This window comes from Elgaria multicarinata, chromosome 4 (genome assembly GCF_023053635.1).
Source record: "Elgaria multicarinata webbii isolate HBS135686 ecotype San Diego chromosome 4, rElgMul1.1.pri, whole genome shotgun sequence".
Classification (NCBI taxonomy): Eukaryota; Metazoa; Chordata; class Lepidosauria; order Squamata; family Anguidae; genus Elgaria; species Elgaria multicarinata.
The window spans coordinates 123,474,237-123,494,630 of NC_086174.1; the positions used below are offsets into that span (position 1 = coordinate 123,474,237).

At 42.4% G+C, this 20,394-nt stretch overlaps 1 protein-coding gene across 2 annotated transcripts in view; it reads right to left on the reverse strand.

Annotated features, from left to right (window-relative positions):
- PXDN (peroxidasin) overlaps positions 1 to 14,378 on the reverse strand; it is an 81,326-nt gene extending 66,948 nt beyond the window's left edge. For both annotated transcript variants that reach the window (XM_063125111.1, XM_063125112.1), the window contains exon 1: positions 14,261 to 14,378. In XM_063125111.1, the coding sequence (XP_062981181.1) occupies positions 14,261 to 14,313 (53 nt within the window). In that variant the 5' untranslated portion in view covers positions 14,314 to 14,378. The remainder of the gene's footprint in view (positions 1 to 14,260) is intronic.
- Positions 14,379 to 20,394: the final 6,016 nt, after the last annotated feature.

A 20,394-nucleotide genomic window follows, 5' to 3' on the forward strand; every position in this document is an offset into this window, starting at 1 on the left:
CAGAGTTAAAACAGTATAATTTAAATTTAAGTTAAAATTAAGTGTTAAAATACTGAGTGAATAAAAAGGTCTTCAGCTGGCGACGAAAGGAGTACAGTGTAGGCGCCAGGCGGACCTCTCTGGGGAGCTCATTCCACAACCGGGGTGCCACAGCGGAGAAAGCCCTCCTCCTAGTAGCCACCTGCCTCACTTCCTTTGGCAGGGGCTCACGGAGAAGGGCCCCTGTAGATGATCTTAAGGTCCGGGTAGGTACATATGGGAGGAGGCGTTCCTTCAAATAACCTGGCCCCAAACCGTTTAGGGCTTTAAATGTCAATACCAGCACTTTGAATCGGGCCCGGACCTGGACTGGCAGCCAATGAAGTTGTAAAAGGACTGGCGTAATGTGATCTCGCCAGCCAGTCCCTGTTAGTAAACGGGCTGCCCTGTTTTGTACCAGCTGATGCAGTTACGATGGTTTCCGTTCAATCATGACTGACTGAGCAGTGAAGCAGAACTGTTCTTCTGATAATCCCAAGTATCGCTCTGAAGCAAGTTCCTCTTTATACCTGAAATATACTACTGGAGTCTTCGCAATGTGGAACTAGGGGATGATTTCCCTAGAGGGGTTGCAGTAGTACTTCAAAACTGTATTCCGGACATCAAATCCATGAGAAATATGCAATGACTATATATCTCATCTCACTTTATGTCAGAACTTTCTAGAGAGGTAGCCATGTCAGTATGTTGCAGCAAAACCTACAAGCAGTCTACAAGCTTCTCAAGTCTCCCCTGTCCATATGAAATATCATTGTCTGGAGTCATGGACAGAGTCACTTGAGAAGTTCTATCAGGTCTTCAATAACTTTTACCCCATCATCAACCTGAGCCTTGACCAGTCCATACAACAGGTTTACTTTCTGGACACTACTGTGCAACTGCATACAGTAATGGACATATAAGCACCCCCTTATATCAGAAACCCACTTACCACTGAACATATGTACAAGTTTCTGGCTATTCCACAACACGTCACAAAATTTAATGTCTACAGCCTGGTGTTATAATGAATAACAACTATTCCGAATGAAGGTTAAGGATTTACAACAGGTGGATCTCAAACTACAATACCCACCCAACAAAGTGAAAAAATGGATCATCAGGGCCACCCTAACACCCAGAAATATTAAGGCACAGCGTAGTCATAGGGAAGTCAGAGAAACCCACAATAGAATCTAATGAGTTTGGATTTCTATGAATCCTACTCACAGATTCTGCAGTGGACTGGCTTTTCCAGAGTCACATGGATTCCATGCACTTGTGGACTGTTTCTTTTTTAAACTTTCTGGAATTTTATACAAATTTAGTCATGGAAAAATACTTAAAATAATAATAATAATAATAATAATAATAATAATAATAATAATAACAACAACAACAACAACAACACCAGCCAAAACTGCACATTTCCCTCATAGGCTAAAGAATGAAAATACACGTGGGGGAAAGCATTTTAGCATCTGTGGGGATTTGTGCATTTTTGTGCATTGTGCAAATTTGGGAAATTGGAAAAAGATCTGATTCCATCAATGAACAGATAATGGAATGAAAGGAATCTAACAATCTACAAAACACAAACAGAATGAATTTTACAAAATATGTATATCCCCACGTAGACCTAGAAGAGAAAATGACAGAAAAACATTGACTGTCACCTATAGCTCCCAGCTAGAACTATTCAAAAGTATCATTAGTGACCTGCAGGCCATCCTGGACCATGACACTTCCCTCATACAGGTCTTGGGTGGTCTGCCTGTACTTGCTTATAGACAGCCACACACCAGTATCAACAGGCCATATAACAAAGATACAGACACAGAGGCCAGACTCTGGCAGATCCAAATACAATCGCTGTACCCATATCTACTCTGGCAAGACTGATACACAAACTTCCCCAATCTGGTTCCAACAGATATTTTGGAGTTCAACTCCCATCAGCCTCAGCTAGCATTGCCAATTGTCAGAAATGTTGGAGGTTGTAGTCCAGAACACCTGAAGGGCAACCAGGTTGGAGAAGGCTGCCATTACAGGACCTAATAATGTCAGGAGCTCATTCACGTGCTTATCTTCCAGTGTGGCATATGCCATCATTTGCCAGCGATGCCCTTCACATTCTACAGTGGATGACAGACCAATCTCTCTATATACAAAAGAATAAATGGACACAATCTGACATCAGAAATGGCAATATTCAAAAAACAGTGAAGGGATATTTCATCTTCCCAGGACACCCTGTAACTGACTTTGAAGTGCCTATCCTGGAACAGAGGAACTTCAAAGGAAGATTGCAAAGTGATATTGCTGAGCTGCGATTCATTAAGAAGTACAATATATACCTTTAATTCAAGACGATATGTCACGCATCTCCAAGTGACACTCAGAGCACACATGATAAATTATCAATACTCAAACCATTCAACTACATCCATGCTTGTTTCAGTCCTTCAAAGACATGCGTCGTATACAACAAGAAATCTTGAAACTGCAATAGCAAAGTGAAAAGACAGACAACACTGGCACTCAAAAAGATATAGCGTAACAGACTTAACAGGAAGGAGGATAGTCTTTCTTCAGTTCTCAGCTAAAACCCCTCAAATCCAAATTAGATGTGACTTTCAATCATACAAATACCTTAAAAAACAAAAAAACAGCCTCAGGATTCAGCAAGTATAAGGGGAGGAAGGGAAGGAAAAGAAAGCGTTTAACTCTTTCCATTCCACATATAATTATCTCAGAAGCTCCCTCTTCCTCCCGTACATAAAGTTTGTTTTCCACCCATGGGGGAACGATATAGCTATTCATACCTTCTTGACTCAGGGAGAAAAACCACGTGTGGAAACCCAAGAGCAAAATGGTTGAATGGGGAAGAGTTAAACAAGTTCCACCACCAATGTAAGAATTTACAGTCTCCTAAGGACTCTTTTGTGTCCTTATCTAGTTTGGGTATCCACATCTCACTTAAATGATCTACCAGTGACTGTGGAAACTAAGGGCCTTCCTAGACGAGGGTTTAGCCTGGTGTGATGCCCGCAGATGACGCACAGGGGATCCCGGGGTCAGGCTGGGCTAAACCCTCCCTTGACCCGGGATAACTGGCCTTCCTTCTTCTCACATCAGTCCGTTGGTTTCTGTTCACCACTCTGCTGCTAAGATCATCTTCTTGGCTCGCCGCTCTGACCACTCCACTTCTGAAATCTCTTCATTGGCTTCCAATTCACTTCAGAATCCAATATAAACTTCTCCTGTTGACCTACAAAGCTTTTCACTGTCTAGCTCCTTCCTATCTTTCCTCTCTCATCTCACACTATTGCCCCGCTCGTGCTCTTCGCTCCTCTAATGCCATGTCTCTCACCTGCCCAAGGGTCTCCACTTCCCTTGCTCGGCTCCGTCCATTTTCTTCGGCTGCCCCTTACGCCTGGAACGCTCTTCCAGAACATTTGAGAACTACAAGTTCAATCGCAGCTTTTAAAGCTCAGCTAAAAAAATTTCTTTTTCCTAAAGCTTTTAAAACTTGATTTTGATCTGACTTTTATACTGCCTGTTTGGTGCATTCTCTTTCCCTCCTTATTGCTTTATTATGATTTTATTAGAATGTAAGCCTATGCGGCAGGGTCTTGCTATTTATTGTTTTACTCTGTACAGCACCATGTACATTAATGGTGCTATATAAATAATAATAATAATAATAATAATAATAATAATAATAATAATAATAATAATTTAACTATGCGGACCTTTGTTGTCAGTGTGGTGTCTCTGCTCTTAACGATTTTATCAAGATTTGTCATTGCTCTCCTCCCAAGAAGTAAACGTCTTCTGATTTCCTGGCTGCAGTCAGCGTCTGCCGTAATCTTTGTGCCCAGAAATACAAAGTCTGTCACTGCCTCCACGTTTTCTCCCTCTATTTGCCAGTTATCAATCAAGCTGGTTGCCATAATCTTGGTTTTTTTGAGGTTTAACTGCAACCCAGCTTTTGCACTTTCTTCTTTCACCTTTGTCGTAAGGCTCCTCAGCTCCTCCTCACTCAACATGTTAAACCTCAAATGGTTTAAGAAGTAAACTTTTACAAGGGTACAGGAGCTTGTGTCTTTGGCAATGTGAAATGCTACATCAAACATTTTAAAAACTACTCTAACATGTGGTGATCCTACCCATTGACCTAAATAGCTTCTCTGAATTTAAACTTATTAGGAGTTCTTGAATATAAGTCTGATGAAGATGGTCCTCTCATGCTTATAAGCAATTCATATAATTCAGCACAATGCAGACCCCTTGCATTCTAGGCATTCTTACAACAGATGTACGCCACACATGCTAAGTGATGAAAGCAAGTGTCCTCTCAAATTAAAAGAATGTTACAAGGAACATTTTTTCTGGAAACCAAATTATTCACAGAATGACAAGTGCCATTTTAGTTGCCTGCTAATAAAAAGTTATGTAAAATGGCTTGTTACATAGATAATATATTTAAAAGAAACAGAGGGAGGGGAAAATAGCAAGTCAAAGGGGGAGGGGGAGAAAAAGAGTGAGACTAGAGGCTGGGAGTGGGGAGAAATAGAGGTAAAGAGATGTGGGGGAGAGAAATAACTAGGCTAGAGGCTGGGAGTTGAGACATACAGCAAGATAAAAGAGATGCGTGAGAAAGGAAGAGCAAGGCTAGGGGCTAGGAAGGGAGAGAACGAAGAAGCCTAGGGATGGCAAAAGGAGAGAGAAATAGCAAGTAAAAAGTGTTTGGGGGGAGAAAATTGCAAGGCTAGAGACTGGGAGTGGGGAGAGTGAGAGAGCAAAGGGGAAAGTTCTCTAGTGATGGAAGAAGACTGAGTGGGGCCAAAAAGCAACTCTTATCCTTCCCTTCCTGCCCACTGAACAGCTGATAGAATTGCAGCCTTAATCCTCCTAATGTTTATGTATTACACTGTAAGATTATCTATACATCAGAAATGATGTTTTTGACCTGGGACCCCCCCATCAAGGATTAGAAATCCATGGCAGTTACCATAGATTTCCATTCATATGTAAACATATCCTCTTCTCCCCTCTATTAAGGAATTAGAAAGACTTTTGTGTTACATATGCTTTTAGAGTATAGGAATAAGACAGACAAGAGGAAGAGAGTACTTAATGGCAACAACTGTATCCTTGCAGCTGTCAAGAGTTAATGAAAGGGAACCTGCAGCCCCTAACATTTCTCCAGTTTCCAAGCCATTTGTTGGGTCTTAAATGTTCATTCAGTTTTCTTTTCAAAGAAATCAGCTGGCTCTTAGCAACAGTAATAGCCCCAAAGCAACAAGAATCCAAACCTGGCAACCAATGAAAATGAACAATTCCCCTCCCCACCCTGCAACATTCCATTTCAGCTGAGCCAGCATTTTCTCTGGTATTGCTCAGTATTGCCTTGAAATTTATTCCCATAATTAAATGTAGCAAACAGTTGATTACCCCAGCCTTTTCTTAAATTCTAATTGAAACAATGGTAAAGGGGGTTTTATTTGGGAAAAATTTCTGCCACAACTGTTTATTTTTAAAACACCTGGTATAACTAGACATTATAATCAAGGCAACAACTTTTGCAAGCTTAGTGGTGCATCTTTTTAGTTTATACCAAGAGATGCCTCAAACTTGTCTGGAAAGTTGCCTGTGAACCGCCCACACAGCTTTCGGCTATTGGGCAGTATAGAAATGCAATAAATAAATAATAAATAAATAAATGCTCACATAGTCTGCACTTTGCCTCTGACATGGAATGGACTGAGAATGAAAACATGAATGCCAGAAATACTTTTATGAGGTGGGAGTGAAGAATAACATGATGACCACTTTAAATAATAATAGCTCACAGTTCAGCCATATGTAGAGTAATGAAATAAGTTGTGTATTTTAAAAAAACAGTTACACCAAATATATTGGATTAAATCCAGATTTAGGCTCAGCCCATTTGTGCTCCTCTGATTCCCCCTTTCCCCTGCAACCTCTAGCACAATTTTTCATGCTGTACGGAGGGTTGGAGGAACCTCTGGGCAGCATGCCAAATGCGCTGGGAGCTGCAAGGGGAAGGGGGAAATCAGAGAAAATCACTACTCAAGCAGGAAGCTTCCAGTGGATCCTGATTCCCTCTATGAATGGAAGAGCCATTCCTTTCATAGAGGAAAAAGTCTGGGTCCAACCCATTGTGTTCAGAGTTTCACAATTCTCTTCTAGTAGATCAGTATTTCTCAACAATTTATTTTAGATGAGATGTATGGTGTTTTATGGAAATGGTAAATAGCAGAGGCATGATGAGAATATCTGTGAATTTAGCATTACAATCATATAGCTTGAAAACAACCTTTTATACTGGGTTTGTGAACGTCAAGCAGTATGGGAGAGGAAGTTCAGTTATTATATCAAAGAATTTGCTATTTATTTTTAAAATTGTGATCACACCTTTTTAAAAATTGTTAGCGCATGGAGACTCAGGATGGCTAACAAAGTCCACTGAATGAAAAAAATACCATTGAAAATATGCAACCAACTGAGATGATACCCAATATACTATTAAAAAGCCAGCATTAAAAAAAGAAAAGAAAAACTAGTATAAAGCCAGCCATCATAATTTTAAATACCTGCTTAAAACACACACACTTTCACTTGTCATCTTAAAAAAATGATTGGGTCAAGTTTAGATAGGTCTCCCTGAAAAGGGAATTCCACAATGCCAGTGTACTGTATTCAGGTAACTTATGTCTAGAATTGGGGTGACCATGCGGAGGTCTCTAAACTTACTTTTTACAGAAGCAATGAATTTTCTATTTATTACAGAAGTCAATGTATTTTCTGGAAAAGAAATGACCAAGAGAACAAGGCAAACCCTCTCTTGATCTACCCCCAAAGAAGTGGAAGGAAACAAGAGTGCTCTGATAGAGAACTGGGAAATAAACACCTGTTATCAGAAGAATAAAGCAGGAAAAAAAGCTTGTGAAAATACGCAAATCACAGAGACAATATTGCAGGTACGAAAGCAACTCTATCTATAAAAAGAGGACAAGAATGATCATAACCCCTGTGCAGACAGTCATCTCTACCTATAAAGCTGGAAGAATGTGTTTGGTTGTATGTCCGGAAATGTTTACCCACTTCCAGATGAGTTAGAAACTTGAAAGTTGGCACGCAGATAGCTGTACAATGTACCAGAAAAATCTAAAAACACAAAATTTCGTGTTTCAAGTATTTTTAAAGAATTTAATAAAAAAACCCCAAGGCTTACGCTTACAACTCCCAGCATGCCTTGGGTGAAACTCCCAGCATGCCTTGGGAAGGAGGCCAGATTTACTGGCCTCCAGTGGTCATTGTGAGTGCATGGGCAGGCGGCCACTGTGTGCCTTTCACAACCCAGACTCCTAAGGTCAGTCTCAAGCAGTCAACCCAATTCCACATAAAAGGAAACAACCCACATAAATGGGCAGCAACCATTTGCAGTGCCTCCTCATGCCCACCATGCTTGGTTTTAAAATCATAACTAACTACAACAGTGTGACTTTGAAAGGCTCTGAACATGCTCAAAGGCACCATGTCCTGATATCACTATTTTCTCAGAATCTGGGGGAAGTGTGTGCGTGACCTTCACCCATAAGAGGGAGGGAGGGAGGAAGGGGAGGCACTCTGTGCATGCCCAGAAACAGGCCCAACGAAGCGGGGCAAGTGCCCGGGCCAGCCCCAGCCCTTCAGTACAGGCTCCTGATGGAGCACTTGGTGGGTGAGAAGCACAGACTGGGGCAGTTTCCAGCAGGACTTGGCTAGAGCTGGGTGTATCCACTGATAGCCACTTACCTTCCCTCCTCAGCGATGCTACTCCTTGATGCTCTATCAAGGAGAAACATCAGCAACGAGGGAAGAGCCTCTCAGTGGACGTGGGCACCTGTGGGCTGCCAAAGGCATGCTGGGAGGTGTAGTACTGACATGCAGAGTGGCTGATTTTAAATAAAGCAAGGGTTAGCAAACCAGGTCACTATCTCTCAATCCTAACTCAGCTCCCACTTTCCTGAGGTCTCACTAACTGTCTTTGTTCTCCTTCTGCCTGACTTTCTCCAACAGCCCTTCACCCCGCCCACCATCCCATTCTAGCCTCAGCTATCAGCCATTCCTCCATTCACTCTTCTGTTTCAATGGTATAATCAGGTTTTTACATAAAAACCATAAACTTTGTTCAGCAATTTTTTCAACTGTCTTGGGATGCTGTGGTTTAGGTATAACGAGGGGGGGAGGGGGAATACAGCCTAAAAATCACATCAAGTTAAAAAGCCTTGAAATTTTTTAAAAAACAAAAAAACACTTGGCACTTGAAAGCCATTAATGTAGTCACTAGGCCAGCCTGCCTGGGAAAAAGAAATCCATAAGCAGAGTGCCACAACTAAGACCCGCTCTCTGGTTGTTTCCCACCATATCTCAGACAGTGTTCAAAGACTAACACATTATTCAGGGACCTAGGCCCACGCCTACAACTCCCAGCATGACTTGGGCAATTTCATTCATTTAAAAGTTAACTCATAGGCCTAGCACCAGCCTACTACTTTAAGATGATTAGCTAGCAGACATATATCTTAGGGGCACCGAGAAATGCCAGGTATATCAGCTACTATAGTATATAAATGAGTGTGTGTATGTGCACATGTGCTGATGGGGTGGATGGGATCCTGCCCCCAACTCCCATGCATTGGTCAGAATGTGCACAGGGTCCTACATATATATCCCCTAAGATACATAACTCTGAACATGGAATTTGTATCCTGACAGGATGGAAGGTACAGACTGTGCATTTGGAACCTGCATTCTTGGGAGTATGTATGCATTCCAATCAATGCAGTTTACTGTGAACAACAAAACTAAGCATATCCACAACGAATATTGTGATGACCTGACAGCTGAAAGGAGGATTACAAGAAATATCAATAAAGCTAAGGATAAAAGAACAGCATGACATACAAAATAAAACAGATCCTTATGAATAAAATAAGCCCACCCAAGAAAGGAATATAAGAAACAAACACAAAAAAATAAGAAGCTAAACTATGCACCAAATTGCTCCATGAAAAAGCAATGGCATTCATTCAGGGGAGAAAAGACGAATTTCTCAATTGTAACTTCATGACTAACAACAATAAAACTAACACATAAGGGATGAAAAGCAGAACAAAACAGGATAGATTACAAAATAACCAATCAGCAGTACCTAGTGAAATGCATCTAGGGTAGTAAAGGAACTATGCGAAGAAATATTTATACCATTAGATTACTCTTTATGCATGATCAGAGAAGCCTGGACAAGGAAAACTGTAGTCCTGATTTATCACAAGAAGAAAACGGAAGACCTAGGAATAAACAAACTAGCTTAGAGTACAATCCTATACTTGATATCTGCTGGCTGAGGGGGTCACAGCACAAGCACAAATACTGCATGTCAGTAGAATCCACAGCTATACCCCTATTGATGACACAACTTTATGCCATACGCAAACCTGGCACAAATAATTTCCTAGTACATGGCGTGCGAGTGTGTGTTCATATTCCTGCACATCAGAAAAAAACAGGGATCGTTCATTCCAAATTACTCCTGCCTAACCTATGTTTTCTCTCTAATGAATGATCACTAGGTTTTAAGCTTTTCAAGACACAGCCCAGTGCTTTATTCCTTTTGTTACTCTGTAAAACTAAGGTCTCCAAGTTGTACTTGCAGACACCTTTTTAGGTACTGATTTTAATTTTATTTATTAACTCTGGACTACATCCAACAGTGCACAAGCAGAGCTTTCATGACCTCTTCTCTATCCAGCAACTCCCGCCCCCCCAATTCTACTCTGGAGGGTTCCCCAATCTTCCAGATTTGGAGGGGTTCTGCAGGGGTAAGGTAGAATCCATTCCACTGGTCTATGACATTCCATCACCGTTGGACAATACTGGATTTCACCCTGTGTTCCTGTTATGACCACATAACATCGTATGCTGTACAATATTGTACATGGCAGATGTATCTTCCTGGTATAATGATTTCTTTCTCTGTGCAAGTAGTCAAACGCTACAGTCCTTAAGTCATGTCACAATTCCACTTACTTTGACCACATGCTAAGATCTGTTTTCTTAACCCAGTACCACAGACAGTCTTCATAGGCATCCAGACCAAGAAACAAATACAAGTGCTAATTCTTTCTTATTTCATTTACACAAAAAGGAAACAAGAAAGAGACAGAAGGTGAGAAGTGTCTTTTACATGTGGCCTCTGGTATAAACTCTGAAAATAACTTCTCTGGCACAAAGATAATATAATGCTGAAAATAGTAACCACTACTGGTAATTAAAATTTGGTCTAGAACATGATGTCAATATGCAAGAGAAGCTTACTTCTGTTTTGAATGATGGGGCAGATGAGCTACTCAAGTTCAGCTTGCTGCTCTATAAAATAAACCATATAATTCAGACTATGTAACAGAAATCATGATAGGACGGAAGCCAGACTGAAAAGGATCTAAGGCCGAGGAACTAGAAAGAAAATGAAGACGCCGGGAATAAAACACTAGTTCCAAGACTTTTGACACGAATGGCAGCAGAGAAATAGGGCGATAATTGGCAAGAGAAAACATATCGAGAGAGGATTTTTTTAGAATGGGGGAGACTGAAATGCTTAAAGGCAGAAGGACATGTGCCAGAAGACAAAAAAGTGTTAATAATGTGGAGTAGGGAGGGAAGAATGGTAGACGAAAGATTGATAAAGACGCGAGAAGGGATAGGATCAAGAGGGCACGTGGAGGGCTTCAAAGAATGCATTATACTAGTAAGTTCATCGGCAGCAATCAGAGGAAATGCAGAGAAAATTAGAGAGGGAACTGGAAATACAACATTTAATGACAATTTACTATGAAGCCTGCTGAAACTCAGCAGTTTTAATGGAGCTTCGGCTATTGGGCTGTATAAAAATGCAATCAATCAATCAATCAATCAATAATCACAGATTCTGATAAATAAATAAATAAATTCTACCCTTACATTTCTGACATCTCTCTGAACTCTCCTTTCTCAACTTAGTGAAGCACGAGATGTTTGGGACTACAGCTCCCAGGATTCCTTTTCAGTAGTCATGCTAGCTGGGTCTGATGAGAGCTGAAGTTCAAAACATCTGGCATGCACCAAGTTGGAGAAAGCTTATCTAAACCTTCGGACACGTGTTGCCATCGCCAATACTGCGAACAACAACATGAAGCATCATTAAGGATAATTTACAAGATGGAATTACAGGAAATTGCATAAAGAATATTGTACTTTCTTTTAAATGCAAGGAACATTACCCACCCATTTCCTGCACTAGTCAGTTAATTTCTTTACAACTTCTGCAAGATTAATCAGATCCTACCTAAAGGTTGTATATCAAGCCAAGGACTTAGTTAATGGCAAAATAATAGCACTTTTCATTTTGAGTGGTAGTTGGAGTCTGAAACAAGGGAAGACATTCTTAAATGCCTTAAAAGTCTAAAATCTATTTTTACACAAGGACCGACAGGAAATTCTCATAGCTAACATCTGTGTTAGCTATGTAAAGCTTTGATCCCCAATAAGATCCAATGGACTTTTATATAAACAGAGTATTAGTGATTCTCTCCTCCCAGGAGTACTTCTATTACTAAAAAAAATGAAAGTAGAACTGCTGCAATAGTCTCTTACAAGAATATTAACAACATAAGAAGTCTGTGGGCTTCTACTGATTTTGTTATGTTAAAGTAAAGGGGCAGTGCTGAAGAGTACTTAAAAAAAAAATAAAGCAATTATCAGTGCCAAAACACAGGACTATGAAAATCCCAGGCACCTGGTTGCCTGTAAACTTGAAATGTTTTTACAGCCCTGCATTGGACTGGCTCCTACAGGTTTGATTCAGGCCTCCAATTCAACTATTCTATGATTCTATATTCTCAGAATTTGAAATAACTTTCCACACAGATCTTTTAGGCCCTGTTTCTGTGGGAATGCATTTCCGTAACTGTTTCAAGCATTTTCAGTATTATAACTATGTGAAAGCAAATGTCAGATCCTAGTATTTAAATCTGTTGGGGTGATCCAGTAGCAGACAGTAGCAACTAAAACGATTAAGGGGCTGGAGCATCTCCCCTACGAGGGAAGGTTACATTAACTGGGATTGTTTAGCTTGGAAAAAAGGAGGCTAAAGGGAGACCTGATAGAGGTGTACAAAATTATGCCTGGTATGGAGAATGTGGACAGGGAGACATTCTTCTCCCTCTCTCAAAATACTAGAACCCGGGGTCATCCCATGAAGTTGATTGGTGGGAGATCCAGGATAAATAAAAGGAAGTACTTCTTTACACAGCGCATAGTTAAATTATGGAACTCACTACCACAAGATGTAGTGATGGCCACCAATTTGGATGGCTTTAAAAGGGGGTTGGATAAATTCCTGGAGGCAAAGGCCCTGATGGCTGTGTGCTAGCTCCAGTATTCGAGGCAGTAAGCCTGTGTGCACCAGTTGCTGGGGAACTTGGGTGGGACGGTGCTGTTGAATCTGTGTCCTGCTTGTGGGTCCCTGGTCAACAGCTGGTTGGCCACTGTGTGAACAGAGTGCTGGATTAGATGGACCCTTGGTCTGATCCAGCATGGCTCTTCTTATGTTAGTAGATGATGACACATGGAGAAACAGATTGAAGTGGTTTTATGCACCCTTTGCTAAAAAGGAGAGCCATACCTCAGTTCTGTCCTACTCGCCAGAAATTGAATCACTGTGAAACTACAAACTATTTTTTTTTTTTTTGGTGTGCTCACAGTACAAGTAACCCCATACAAATGACCATTACTACTCAAAACAGTGTAGTCATTTATTCATGTAACAACGGGGGATTGCACTCCACTTTTTCATTGCCTGCCACTGGATCTGAGCCTTGTACATGGAAGACTTCATTTCACAAAGAATACTTTCAGTGATGTCACTGTGGTTCACACAGTATGTAACTAAGCATGTCCATAAATCTTTGCAAGATCAGGGGGCTTGTATTCTTCTGGTATAATTCAACACAGACTCTTTATTGTATGTTTTATGGCTACGCAAGCTAAAACAAAGAGGAAACTATCCTTGAAAGACCCCTTCTCTCTGATGAAGTATGCTACACCTAAAGTCGCTAATGAGACTCATGTTTAAAACCCTCTCAGAAGCGGTTGTAGTGGAAAAAGAAAAGAAAAAACTCTTCAAATCTCATGCACAAGCTTTCATGTTTCATGGCCATGTTTATTTTCTTTAAGAAACGTATAAAGCCACAACCCCCTCCCCTGCCCAAAATACAAACCACACAAAGTAAATTCAACATTCCTAGTTATGAGTAGCACTAAAACCAATAAGTATGATAATGGTTCCCAATATACGTTCTTAGTATTTCCCACAACATTCAGAACTGAACTGAACTGCAGGATGAATGGAAAGCTACAACAACAAAGAGGCTTTGGAGACCAGTGACTTGGAAAAGCCACTCAGCTCATGCTAGTGGTTACATTCCTGGAGAGGACAAAGCCACACAAAGATCTTGAAGCTGTAAATCAAACTCTCAAGAAGGAAGGAAGGGAAGAGAAGGATGGACTGAGAGTTATATTGTTCTTTTCTAATGTGAAAGTTTCTACAGTGAGATCCACCAAGGAATTAAAGTGCAGGGTTCCGGGTTGAAATCACTGCAATTAAAAGAGCAAGCCACAATATAGTTGACAGAGAGAGAGAGAGAGACACACAGAGAGAGAGAGAGACAGAGACTCCAGCCAACTGTTTAATCTTTTCTGAATTCCCTGGGTCTAAAATCAGTTTAAATCCTATCACTTCAATATTACTGGGCTAAGGATCTATCCAAGCCGTCCAACATAAGTAGTTTATGGATCGCAGCCAAATGCTTGTAGACAAAATACGAAAGTTGGTGGTGTGGAGCGAACAAAAGACAGCGTACAGCTGAGACGCTAGTCGGGATGGTAGCAGGAGTAGGAGTAGCAGCAGCAGCAGCAGCAGAAGGGGACACCCTCCCCGACCCCAACGGGCCGCAGACAAAGGCCGGCCGTGGCAGCTCTTGCAAGGCTGCGATTCGACGTGCCCCCCTCCCCGCCCCCGCCAGCACACACTTTCCCTCCCTCGCCGTTACCAGGTAGGACCGTCCCGGCCCTGAGAACAGGGCGGCTGCTCAGCCCTAACGTGGGACGTGGCTCCCCGCCTCGCACTTACAGAATCGTGGTCTGCGGCAACACGGCAGGGACGCTCTCCAGCATGAGGTGCATGCAGCGCACCGTGGTGCGGAAGCAGAGGCATCGGCTGGGGCACCACACGCTCCCCCGCTGTGGTGGCGGCGGCGGCGGCAGCGGCTGCGGGGAAGCCGAGGGCAGCAGGAGGCTCCCGCTCCAGAAGAGGAGCCCCAAGCAGAGCCCCGGGAAGGCAGAGGCTGCCTTGCGCCGGGCCATGCTGCCGAGACGGGAAAGGAGGAAAGAGAAGAAAAGCGGGGAGGAAGGGGAGCAAATCTCGGCTCCGTGACTGCTGCTCTTGCTCCGGTGGTCTAGCCGACGGGCGGGCTGGCGGGGGCTGCTGGAGCGAGCTGTCCCCGCGCCCAGCCTGCAGGGGGAGGAGAAAGAGGCGGCGGCGGAGGCGGCGGAAAGGACCGCCCCAGCCAGCTAGCGAGGGCTTGCTGCACCGAGGCCGTGGCTTTCCTGGGCTCGTCTCTCCTGAGCAGAGACCGGGGTGATTTCCGCAGCCTCGTGCCCCGCTCGCCCCAGCGAAAGGGACGAGGTCGAAAACGCCCCCGTGGCGGTGCCCATTGCTACGGCTGTTTCCCCGCCAGCTGTGAGGAGGGAAAGCGACGTGTGTGTGTGTGTGTGTGTGTGTGTGTGTGTGTGTGTGTGTGTGTGACTCTGCCGTCGCCACACCTGGCTGAGGGAAACCGGGGGCACAAAAGGCCTCCGAGGGGGACGTGCCTCAGAATCTGTTGAGCATCCCTGGCAGGGGCATGGAAGAGGACGTTTCCCTGCCCCATCCCTGCCCTCTCTTCACTGGCGGACACAGAAATGCTCATGGGGGTGGGTGGAGCACTGAACCGTCTGTAGTCCCACAAGTGAAACATGCAGGCTTGAGTACCGCAAACTATTTAGGCATCCTTAAAGTTACAAAACTTAAAGTTACAAAAGTTGCAAACGAAATCCCTTGATTAGGATTCTCACACCCCTCGTTACTTATTACCGTTGACTATGCATTTAGCAACCAAGACATGCTCAGATGCATCTTTTTGCCACAGGTTTCATGAGCACCAGACAGGTTCTTGGTGCTCATGGAACCATTCCCACCCCAAAGCACAGGCATTAATTAAAATATTTCTGATATTCATATCCTGGAGCACTTGCATTTCTTCTTATGTTTTGAGGGATAAACTCTGACCCATTGAAAACAGATGGCTGGGCTGAGCCTTCATGAGTCCTGGCACAAAGTGAGCCCTAATACCATGCCAACACGTTTTCACCAATCCTCCTGATAAAAGGTTATTATTTGGACCTGCCTAACAATTTGCCTTAGGGATTACACTCTCTTAGGAGTGGTTGTGGGAAAGGAAATATGTGGTTGCAAAGAGCTCAGAACCTACCTCAAAGAATGGCTACTAGTCAAATAGAAAAGTGGGATTAAAATGAATGGAAAGAAAATATCTACCGCATCTCGTTCAACCTTTTAAGGAGAAAGGTGACAATGGACACACCAAACTAGTCAAAGAGTCTTCCTCAGGGATCTCATGAGTACATGCAGGAGGAAGTTGGGGATGATTCAGTTCCCTTACAGCATGCACAGAGTTCATAGTCTGTTTAAGTGAACATAAGACTGAATTCTGCTAGGGCTATATTTGCATAAACACACATTGCAGCCGGGTTGGGGGGGGTGCACAGGCAGCCCATGGTCCACTTGTGAGCCTCCCTGTGAGCCTGTAACTGTGGGGGGTGGGGGGGCTACAAGGCCTGCCCCCGCTAAATGTTCTCTGTCCCCTAAATTTGTTTACAAATAATTTTAAAAAGTCTACAATTTTGTCTGAAAACCAGATGAACTACCGCCCTGCTTTTGTGGTACCCACCACCACCAAACTTTTCGGCTGTCTACAGGCCGGCCCTCTGGCCATTTTTGCAGCAACTGCTGCTCCCCCTTCCCGGCTGCCAAAATTGCCACAACTCTAACAACAACACACACCCCTCCCTACTCCTGGTGATTGAGCGGTAATTTCAAAATCATCAAAATCCTGTTTCATCTTTTTGAAACAGTGTTATATGAAAGCTGTCCCTGGCAGCATCGTGGTAGCTGCATTTTACACCTACTGTGATTTTCAGATTGTCTTTAAGGGCAGCCCCACATTAAGCACATTACAATAAGCAAAATTAGAGGTTAGCAGAGTATAGGTCACTGTGACTAAGTTAATTCTATTCAGAAAAGCCATACTGGTGCACTAAGGCAAAGGTATTCCATTAAACTAAGGCCACCTGGACCTCCGGTGACAAAGGTGAATTAAGAAATACCTCCAGACTACACATCTGCTCCTTCAGGGACAATGCATCCCTTTTCAAAACAGACTGTCCAATTCCCAGAGCCAAGAACCACCAACCCACAGGACCTCTTGTCTTGTTGTAATTCAGTCTAAATTTATTGGCCATCATACAACCCAGTACTGCCCCCAAGCATTGATTCAGCACCTGCATGGCCTCACCAGACTACAGTCTCCAGTGTCTGAACCAGTGCCTGGGCACGGTAATGAACTGGATGAGGGCTAACAAACTGAGACTCAATCCAGACAAGACAGAGGTACTGTTAGCAGGTGGTTCAACTGTCCAGCGAGGTGATGTTTGCCCTGTTCTGGATGGGGTTGCACTCTCCCTAAAGGATCGGGTCCATAGTTTGGGGGGTGCTCTTGGATCCAGAGCAGTCACTTGAGGCACAGGTGAACTCAGTGGCAAAGAGCACCTTTTATCAGCTTAGGCTGATATACCAACTATGCCCTTATCTGGACAGAGATAGCCTAGCTAGTTATCCATGCTCTGATAACCTCTTGTCTGAATTACTGCAATGTGTTATACGTGGGGCTGCCTTTGAAAATGGTCCGGAAGCTTCAGCTGGTACAAAAAAGGGCAGCCCGTTTTCTAACAGAGACTGGCCAGCAAATCCACATCATGCCAGTCATTCTACAACTTCATTGGCTGCCAGTCCAGGTCCAGGCCTGATTCAAAGTGCTGGTACTAACATTCAAAGCCCTAAACAGCTTGGTGTCAGGTTGTTTGAAGGAACGCCTCCACACATATGTGCCTGCCCAGACCTTGAGATCATCCACAGGGGTCGTTTTCTATGAGCCCCTGCCAAAGGATGTGAGGCAGGTGGCTACTAGGAGGAGGGCTTTCTCTGCTGTGGCACTCTGGCAGTGGAACAAGCTCCCCAGAGAGGTTCACCTGGCGCCTATACTGTACTCTTTCTGTTAACCGCTGAAGACCTTTTTATTTTCTCAGTATTTTAACACCTAATTTAACTTAAATTTAAACTTTGCTGTTTTAATTCCGTATTTTAACCTATATCAATTTTTGCTGTGGTTTTATCCTGGTTGTGCTTTTTATATTGTATTTTGGATTTGTGCTTTTAGATTGTTGGTTGTTTTTTATGCTCTTCATGGTTTTAATTTTTGTGAACCGCCCAGAGAGCTTCGGCTATTGGGAAGTATAAAAATGTAATAAATATCTCACCCCAAAGTCCCTGATGAGTGGTCCCAGCAGCTTCATATAGATATTATTGTATCACTCATCACAAAGTGCTGTGTTTTTACACTCACACACGCACGTGCATGCACACACACACGCACTTCTACGAAGTTCAGTACTATTGCTGGGTCAGCATGAACTTTTCCTCCTGAAGGTTGTGCAATACCTAGGGCTGCCAGTGTTACTATTTGTATGCACCAATAAAAAACAGACTGGATGTAATAGGGATGCCCAATTTGTGACATATTTATACATTCAACTTTAAACACATAATCTGCTGGCAATGGTCAAAGGGAAATTGACTTCTGACTTTTGCCATCTGCTGCTTTTAAGAAGTAAAAACAAAAAGAAAAAAGAAAGAAAAAAAGAAAGACATATTATATCCGGAGTTACATTTTTATTTATCCTTAGCCTGAAACAGGATGTACTGTGTTAAGGAAGATTATGAGATTATTGTGAAATGTTTGAGAGTAAGTTCATGATACACTAATGATTGGCTCATCCTAATATCCAATTAGCTTCAGGGAAAATAAGTTTAGGCTTTTGAAGCAGAAACCTTCCACTGATTGCTACTTATGAAAGCCAACTGCTTTCCAGACACTATTCAAGATGTTGTAGAGAACTGGAAGCTAAAGTCGCAGTTAGCTGAAGCCAGATCCAGAAGTGAAGAAGCTGGCCAACTGTCTGGACATGTTTTTGGCCAATGGGATTTCTTATTAGTTATTGTTACTCAATGGAATTGGCATGTCTCCTTATGAAAAGCAGGCTGCAAGTGTGAAACAAAAATAATTCCTTGCTTTCTGGGGAATCCAGATAGCACAAGTTTGTTCCTTCTCAGCAGTATCTCTAATCACCAGAAACAGAGGCAAGTCCTGGCAATGCTTGATCGTGTTGTACAGGACAACCCTTTGCATTGCTTCCAAAGAAATGGTGTGATGAATGAGCAACCCTTGAGCAAATCAAAAGAAAACCAACTTTTTTATGTCACTCCACCATTTGTGTTTGATTATTTTTCTGAGTAGTGCATCCTTCCCCAACCTTGTGCTCTCCAGATTTGTTGGACTTCAACTTCCAGCATCCCCTAGCTGGTGGATATTGGGAGCTGTAGTCTGACACATCTGGGGGGCACCAGGTTGAAGAATGTTAGAGTGGTGGAATACATGGGTCCTGTGAACAAGTATGAACACATCAATATTCAATCACTTGGAAGAGCAGATTATCAGTAGGAAACATGGAACACTTATACAGAATGATTTTGGGCTGGATGGTCAGCCGTGACTTGGGAGGAGGGAAGTGTGTGTGTGTGTGTGTGTGTGTGTGTGTGTGTGTGTGTGTGTGAATTATTTATGGATTTCAAGTTATAGTAAATTTCATGAGGCAAGTCAGGTTTCTTTGAGGAACCTTTCACTCGAGAACTGAGGTTGTGACCAAAGCATGTTTTGTCCTTCTCTCTTTAATACACACACACACACACACACACACACACACACTCAAACTGATGCTAATAAATGTTTCCTTTTGTATTCTTAATAAGTGCTTGTGAAAATGGTGGTACATTCTAGATGCTTTAAATAAAATCTGAATGAAAAAGACAAATTGAAGGTCTCTGAGCTGAAACCAGTAAAGCTATGTTCATTTCTGGCAGCTAAAGATGTATTCATTCTGGCTACTTTGTAGTTTTATACCATGTACAAATGTGGGTTCCTTTCAAGCAGTCCTGCTTCTTCTTGATTTTTGTCAAATACTGCCACTTGCTGGTTTTACTTCTATCCGGTACTACAGACTTTTAAACATTACATGAAGAAGAATATAGCTTATGGAAGTATGCTTATTTTAATTTCACATGGTTGTCATCATATATGATGACATTTCAGACACAAAACACATGGCCTGAAATTTGCTTTGGGTTGGTCATGGCAGCAAATTGAATATCCTCAAGTATGGAAAAATCCCCAGGATTAATTTAATCAGCATTTAAAAATTCTCATAGTTTCCCATTTTCCCCATAAATTATCAGAATAGCCATATATGGGAATTCTTTTGCTTCCTGGCATTTATTTATTTATTTATTTCTGTCTCACTTTCATAAAAGAGAATATTTTAAAATGGAAGGGACATCTCTCTCCTTTTACAGAAAATATAAAATAAATAAGATCATGTGAACCATGCTGGATCAGACAAAAGGCCTATCAAGAGCAGCATCCTGTTGCTACAGTGACCAACTAGATGCCCATGAAAAAGCCCAGAAGCAGGAGACACGTTCCCCAGCTAGAGGTACTGAGAGGCAGAAGCGGCCTCTGATACCAGGAGGAAATATATAGTAACGAGAGTCTTATTGTCCATGACTTTGTCTAATGTTCTTCTAAAACCATCTGAGTTGGTAGCCATCACTATTTATTTATTTATTTATTTGAAAACATTTCTATCCTACCTTATCTCTGAAGAGTTTGTCTTGTTAAAGCAAATTCCATAGTTTAACTCTGCACTGTGTTATTTGTCCTGAGACTTCAGGACCAATTCAGCTTCATTGAATGGCTCTGGGTTCTAGTATTAGGACAGAAGGAGGTTTTCGCTCTATCCGCAGGCTCACCTCTCCAA